Genomic DNA, 8,155 nt, shown 5'->3' on the forward strand with positions numbered 1-8,155 from the left:
CTACTTCTATGGCAGGACAGAAGCCATACCGGTGCGATGGTGCCAGCTGCTCTCCAGCTCGTGGCTATCAATGCAGCAAAGGAGGGTCCTGCACTGGGTAAAAAGGAGTCCTGAGGCCAGGAATACAACTATGTATCTAAACACGGAGAGAGATCCATCTGCTTCATGGGAATTACCTGCATGCTAACTGGGCTTTGAGAACGCTGACAACTTGCGCCTTAATGCTCAAACATCTAATTAACAACAATTAATACATACACATATATATATTTTTTTTTATTTTTAGAACGGTTTTTATATACATACATATCACCTGGCAGGGTGATTCTATTGTTCAGTGCTCCTTAGTACTCTCTGAGCACTGAACATACTAAATTCAGTCTTACAGGTCTACTTCCTATGGCTATCAATCCCACATATGACAAGGTCACATAGAAAAGAAAACTCCACAGACTCCTCTGAGGAGCTCACTCTGTTTTACAGGTCATTGCGTTTATTCTTTGAATACAAGCATCCAAAATTCTTGAGCTGTAAAATTCCTGTTCCTTTCCACCAGGTGCCTCAGTGCCCAGGCTTCTTTCTTGGATTGCTCAAAGCTTGGTATCCACATCTCTTGGAGAGAAGTCTGGCCAGGGTTTGAAGAGGAGAACCAGAATGCCTCTGGTTTGGGGCAGCTCAGATGGTTAACCTGAGCTTTCCAGCTCTTGGGCAGCCATCCCTGGCAATGGAGAGAAATAAATTATTCAGGGACCGTGGCAGACAGAGAAGAAAAGTGCTATGCCATTAGTAAACTATCAAAGCATGTCAGTGACATTTTCCTTCCCACTACAGGTTCTAGACATGTCCCTGTGGATGTCAGAGGGGAAGCTGTCCCCAAAGTGTCCAGGACAAGGCAGTCAAGCTGACAAGAGCCCGTCTCAGATCAGGTCTGGCTGCAAACGAGCAGCACCAGCCCACCCAAACTGAAATGCTAAGGCAAAGAGTTCTATTTTTACCATTATATTCTGTTTTCATCTTAAATATGCACACACTTACTGAGATTTTTTTAAGGAGAAAAAACAAGCAACAAATCTGACCAGGAGAGCAAACTGGTCTTCATAATCTTCTTGACCAGAGCACCACAAAAGCACAGGGAAGGGATATCTGTATCTAACCTATTCTATACCTTTCCATGGTTGTATTCCTAACTCAAAGAGAGGACATCTGTCCACATTTGCACCAGATTCAAACAGAAAAGGCTGGTTAAATGTAATGCTTACCAGTTTGTATTCCCCATCTTTTCAGCTCACCTTAGTAAATTCAAATGCTTTCCTCACCTCCCTTCTACTGGCTGACCGTATAGCATACTGCTCAGACAGTGACCCGTTATATAATGGCCTAACGGATATAGGACAGCTGTAGGATACTAGAGCCATTGACCAGTTCCATCACTGGACACAAAAAGTTTTTTCTTTTTGATTCATGCTGATAACTGAGCTTGTGCAGAGTTTGAAAAACGTCTCTTGGTACATAAACCTGGAAACCTCAAAGGAATGTGGCAATTAAAATGAGTATCCACCAACTCAGAAATATACGTGGTTAGTTTTTAGCTTCAGTTTAATTCCAAGTAATGCTCTGTTTATACCAGCCAAATTCACCACAGCTAGTAGCCTCAGGAGACTGAACAGCTCATGATGCCTTTGAAATGGCCTTCTGGTATCATGGCTGGCACCCTTGCAAGACTGCTGGGCCTTCAGTGCTGGGCTTCCTGATAAGACAGCCATTTCTGGCTGGTCTCAATCAGCATACTTTCAAGAGGATTAGACCAGGAAGAACAGGTCCAATTCCTCTCACAAACACACAGCCTGGCTTAAACATTGATATTTCAATGTTTAGTCACCAAATGTGGCCATGGACAATGGCATGCTGTCACTACAGGATTGAATGTACCCACACATACACAGACCCAGTCATAGAGTATTTAAGTCAGGAGGGGCCTCTGGTGATCATCTAGTCCAGTTCCCTCTTCCAAACAGGTCTAACCATATCTAACTGCCTCGGGCAGCATTGACTTGAGTCTTAAAACACCTCCAAGGACAGAGATCCCACAACCTCTCTGGGAAACCTATTTCCAAATGTTCCAGGTCATCTAAAGCAAGTCCGCAAGCTAGGCTACTTTCTGTAGCCTGATAAAAACCTCCTCCCCAAACAATTCAAGCCTTCTGCTGAAATGACCATCAGCTCAACCGTTAATGTGCATAAGCTCAAGCACTGCAGCAGTATGAGGAACACATACTCTGGTTGTGCACCCACGCCTTCTGCCAACACTTTTTGACATGAAGACGCACAACCCAGTGGCATTGCAATATCAGTGGTTGTAGGCTGGCCAGAAATCTGGTAACCAAACCTCCTGGGACAAATCTGAGCCTAGCATTGTTTTAAAGCCTCCCTGAGACACAAGGACAAAGTCACATGTACCTTTTCTTTCCTTCTGATGTTTTCCCACACTCTGTTACACACCATGCATTCAAAGGTGTCAATGTAATTGTCCTGGGTGATATCCTGCACTCCCCACTTGCGTTCCTTCATTACTGTAAGCAGTCTTGGGTTGGAAATGTCCCCCTTCAGTTTCCATTGTAGGTAGGACTCATATTCTTGATCGTTTTTATCCAGTGTTTTGATATAATGGGCCAGCTCCCGAGGGTGTGAAAAACTGGACACCAGGATTGCACTCTTGTTACTAGGAAGCCAATCTACAATGCTGGGAGACCCAAAGTACACTGGTACCACTCCTAACTTCAGTGGCCGCCAGAGTTTTTCAGTGATGTAATCTTCACAGATAGCATTTTCAAAAGCAAGAATGAACTTGTACTGTGCCAGTATTTTATGGAAGTTCTCATCATCCATGGCAGTTGGATTTCTGAGATGCTGAGGGAGGTCTCTGTTATGCAGACATTCCCCATAAGAGTCTACTTCAATGTGGCACATCAGCTCACGCACATAGCTGTCCCGATCAGAAGGAGGGTTGCAGTCAGATTGTACATATACAAGTGGTGCAAGCCTCTTCCTCAGGCTGTTCTTCATCTGCAGCGGGATCATGTACCTCAATGACTTCAGGACCCCTACACCCTCAAGGTACTGAGTGGTCAGTGGCAGGTGAGAATGGTGGCTAAAGGTTGCAGTGTGGTTGAATAAGGTGATGGTTGGTTTATGGAAGAGTTTGTAGTTGTTTTTTGGTGACTCTTCATGGAAAAGGGCCCAATCATGATAGTCTTTACGAGGGAGGGGTAAACTGTCTATACTGAAGTCAGTACCTAGACAAAAGCAAACAGTTAACAGTGTTTAGTCTGCCCCTATCAATCATGCAACACTAGTACAATGACACAGAGGTCTAGTTTTAACCTAATATCAGCCCTACAACCCTTGTGTTTATGACATTATAAGGCAGTATTGCAAAGAGAGCAGTTCATGCAAAGACAGAGGAGTACTATGACAGATAAAACTGAATTCGTCAGCAGAAGAATCTAGAGAATGGAGATCAGCAGTTAATATTAGAAATGGTTTCCTTTCAGGTCACACTAGTTTAAAGGCCTCTCATTTCAAAGGCTCACTAGGAATTTTATATTTTAATGCACTGAAATGAGACTAATAAAATGCTTAATAATCCTCCGGTTCTGTAAATAGGGGAACAGATGGTATTGCCTCCATTTATGATGTGAGGGAAATGGTTACTGCAGGGCTCGATTTGGTTCTAGTAGCAAAACAAGAAAAGGATGCTAAAATATTGGACAGCGTTAAGGAGAAAAGTTACAAGAAAAATTCAAGTCTTGGAAAGACATTGTACAATGGAGACTTTGGAAGCCAATCTATTTAGTTTGTCAAAGAGAGAATTAAGAAGTGATGTACCACAGCTGCCTACCAGATACATAAAGAAGTAGCTTCTTGCAGGAGACATCTCCTCAAATTAATTACAATAATAGAAGAAGCATGTGTAAGCTCTAAAAACAGACCACTGCAGGTTCTTGTGCCTCCCTGTGAGGACAGGGAACCTCCAAAACAACTCAGGAAAGCTGTGGTGGAAGCTTTAGGAAAAACATAGAAGCCCTTTCTCAAAGGCTGGTCTGTGCAAAACTGAATTCAAAATACACCTCCTGAATCTAAACCTTGCTGTACGTTCAGTACCGCTGTACTACACTCATACAACTAGCCTTATTGCTGATCACATGCAAAGCTGATGAATCTCTGTCAAGATGCTTCCCCAATGTCTTATATCTCTGTTTTACTTAAGTACAAGAACCGAATATACAAAACTTTTAACTGATATTGTCAAGCAAGGGAGGTTCATGAACTGAAACAAACAGTGAAAAGCTGGTTTAGAAAACACCACAAATCCCTTCTCTCTGTTCTACCCTTGACCTCAAACCACTACTCACGGGAAAAAAGAGGGAGCTAGCAGAAGTCAAACACAGAATTTTGATCTAAAAACTAACGTATAAAGAAGAAAAAAAAATGCCCTGTTATCTTTGTAGCTGCATGAGCCTGCAAAGATGACTCCAAGGGTGACCTTATAAAACCAACATAAGACTTCACTACTGCAGGAAAGATAGACAACAGCTGCCAGTAACATTAAAACCTCCTATAGAGCAAGATCCTTCAAGTGTATCTGGTGTGTTTTCTTAAGGCCGCTAAGTATTTGACCTCTGTTTCCACTGAAGGGTGGTCCCAAGCCTTCAACACTAAAAAGATGAAAGGTTGTGCCACTCACTGAAAAATGCTATTTGCTGCCTCTGGTTTTGGTGTGTTATAGTGATACAAAAAAGTGAGGAAAACTGCAAGTGAATCAAATTCTCACAGGAAGTTTATTCAGCCTATCTGGTTTTGAAAACACTTTGCTCTAAATGATGCCCAGAAGAGAAGCAGCAGTGCATACAAACAATACTGAAATGCTGTGGATTGAAAAACCACCGCTTCAGCTCTGTCTCTTGCAAGGGTGCTCCCTCTTTGAGGCAACACTGCAGGGAAGAAGGAAGGAAAATGCAGAAAATAAATTAGACTAGGAAAGGGATGAGAGAGAGACAAAAATGCAACATGTGAAACTTACTAAACAAGGAGAGAATTAGGCAAAGAGAAAATTAAAGAAAAATGCATTATAGATCAGAGGACACCAGAATGACATTCTAATATAACACTTAATCAATCCCAATCCAGCAAGAAGACAAAAAGCTTTTAAGGATTAAAGGGAAGATAAAATCAGCATGTTCCCTACCCAGTGAGACGAAGGAAATAAAGGAACTTATGAGGGGATAAGGAGAGCACAAGACAACTACAATTACAGGCAATTTCAACTTCCAAACTATTAATTAGGAAATCTTAGATACGTGGCAAAGTGTAGAAAAGAAAGACAGATGCTGTCAGGAGAAGTTTTGCATCTTAGGAGACATCTTTCATTCAGGATTCATACTTAAGGGACTCAACACTCCAGTGCAGAAAAGCTGGGCATCCTCCTCCCTTTAGGAACAACACCCCTGAGGCTCTGACAGCATGGCACCAGGTCCAGCTCATGCTGACTCAGTTGCATTGGTAGCTCATGCTACACATAAAATTCTTGTTAAGTATGTGACACTGTGACACTGGTGGAGTTGCGGAATCCCTCCCAAAAGCAGAGACATAATCCAGCAAGGGGATGCCTCCTTCCAAACAGGAGATGGTAGCACTTGACAAAGTCATCACATACACCCAGGGGCCTCCCAGGTCAGGACAGTAAATCAGGACAAGCTGCAGAAAAGCAAGTGTGCCTACCAAAGCAGTACTGCTGGAAAACATCTGTACCCCATACTTTTGCACAATATTTTTTCTAAGCTTTGGATCATTCTTATCCTGATTAGTTCACTGACCATGGAGAAAATTAATGCAGTTTCTTTGGAAGGTGAAGCTGTGCCCTGATCCAACCTTACCAGGGAAATGCAGATGTTTTCACTCAGCAGGCTGTTCAGAGGGAAACTGTGGAACACCAAAATCTGCCCTGGTGCAGGCCACAGCTCAGTGCATCAAGGTCAGATGAGAGGGGGATGGGAGGAAGGGAGATAGAGTGTCTGTGTGCATGTGTGTAACATTGCTGCATATTTTGACACTGGTCTTTACATAGTTCGTAGCCAGCATCACTAGAAAAAGAAAAAAACTACAGGGAGAGTTTTTTGCCCAGTATAAACAGTCCTTTAAAAATAAGTAAGTAAACCAGGTCCACAAGCCTGCTAAAAATTACAGTAATAGCCTTCCTAATGCTGAAACAAGACAAACAGAATTACTACCAGAGACCAAAACCACCACAGCTCTCATATGATGCAAACCTAGTTTTCCTTGTATTTAATTAGGTCAGCTTCTCATTCCTTTGCTGTTATTCCTTTGCTTTCATGCTTGACCACTACAATATCAACTGACAAAGCTGACCTACTTGGAGCTCTGAAAAGATTACTGATGAGAAGTTTTTGGTTCAGTGTTAACAACCAAGCTAAAGGCCTTTCTTTCCCATATTTTCAGTTTGTCTGTATCCTAACTGAGTGAATGAGATTCAGGACTGTTTTATTTTATTTTGTTTCCAGACAAAGGAGCTGAACCTACCAGTCACACTTGGCTTTATTTTTGCACCTAAAATTCAATTTTTCTCTGAAAAGCAACTGTGTTGGGAGAAAGAACAAAATTAACAAAATAAAGCCGATTTTTAAAAGATGCATCTTTTGTATTTTGTGGACTGGCTTTACAGTATACACATAGTGAGAAGCTTCTGAGGTGGCAGTGCCAGAGCAGCTCAGAAGGCTGCACTAGCTGCTGCTCCCAGTGCAGAATCAATAGGTTTCTTTCACTACTTTCCATTTACAGTCTGCTAGCAATCTCTTGGCACATGAGGCAGGGGAGTTGCACAGTTACCAGTGAGAGCATTATTTCAAGACAAAAGACTTGCACAAGTGCAACAAAGGCCTTGCAGAACCTCTGCTGGGGGTGACAAGCCAGAAGACTACAAAAAGCTGGCTTGATTTCAGACTGTCTTTTCATTACTTGTCAGCTATGGGAAATGACCTTTTCTCCCATAAAGAAGGAGCACATGCGATTGGAAAGAAGCATGAGACAAGGCAACAGTCATTCCACAGATGTGCATGGTCACTTTTCAGAGTACTTTTACAGAGAACGTGCATCTCTGGATCTCTGCTGATGGTATTCAGCACCAGGCAAAGTTTAGCACAATAAACTGCCTCAGTTTCCTGCTCTCAGTGATCGCCACCGAGGATATTTAATCTCTAAAGAAAAATAACTGGGCAGGAGGGGAGGTTACTTCTTTAAAAAGAAACAGATCCTTACCATAGAACAGAAAAGCTCTTGTCATCTGATTGTGCTGGTAGGTCTTGTTGATAGTAAAGAAGCAAACATTCTCTCCGCACTGACCCAATCTCCCTGTCTCTCCAGTGAGGGGAGACCACCAGAGCAGGATGGGGTAGTGATTGACATCAGACTCTGTCTTCAAACTGCTGTGAAGTTCCTGTTTCTTAAACTGAAAAGCATGCCTCTCCACAGGCTTTAATGCGCCACTGTGTAAACTGGAGATTACTGCCACCTTATTCTGTGAATTGCCCAGTTCAGTGATAACCTTCAGGGAAATAAACACACATATCACAGTGCATTACTGTCATTAGCCAGCTTGACAAATCAGAGTTTAAGCATCAAGCACTAAGTTTGCATGTGAATTTTCTATTCATCAACGTGGATTTCACTGACTGCAGCCACTGCCCAGATGACCTTATGCAAGAACAGCAAAAGCTTTAATTTGCATTTGTAAGGAGAAGGCAAGAACACATATCTGTACTGAGATATGGCCATATCACGTGAGTTAATGATACATATTCTGCTTTCTCCCTGTAAAAGCACAAAACACAGAACAGCCCTTCAGTAGCCATGTTTCTTCTGGAAATTAGCTGTAAAAAATCCCATTAAGTTTTCATGTCTCTGTGTGACCATCTCTACTCACCTCTATTAATTTTTAAACTGCGCAGACAGGTCTTAAAGACAATGTAACTACAACTTGATGGCTAGGTAGAAGAGAAAAATCCCATCCGTATGCAGAGAAGTGAAAGACGTACCAGTATGAACCATCACTTACAGACCTAAAAACCTGCGAGGAACCTTA

The 8,155-nt window shown here is 42.3% G+C and overlaps 1 protein-coding gene across 1 annotated transcript; it reads right to left on the reverse strand.

Moving 5' to 3' along the window:
• Nucleotides 1–461: 461 nt before the first annotated feature.
• Nucleotides 462–7,627, reverse strand: FUT10 (fucosyltransferase 10 (alpha (1,3) fucosyltransferase); the record flags this gene model as incomplete). The annotated part of the gene is made up of 3 exons (XM_010075811.1): nucleotides 462–718; nucleotides 2,458–3,293; nucleotides 7,333–7,627. Coding segments are annotated over 3 exons (1,356 nt in total), but the record flags the coding sequence as incomplete, so codon positions are not given.
• Between the last annotated feature and the right edge of the window lie 528 nt (nucleotides 7,628–8,155).

The sequence above is a fragment of the Pterocles gutturalis genome, unplaced genomic scaffold (assembly GCF_000699245.1).
Source record: "Pterocles gutturalis isolate BGI_N339 unplaced genomic scaffold, ASM69924v1 scaffold52697, whole genome shotgun sequence".
Taxonomy (NCBI): domain Eukaryota; kingdom Metazoa; phylum Chordata; class Aves; order Pterocliformes; family Pteroclidae; genus Pterocles; species Pterocles gutturalis.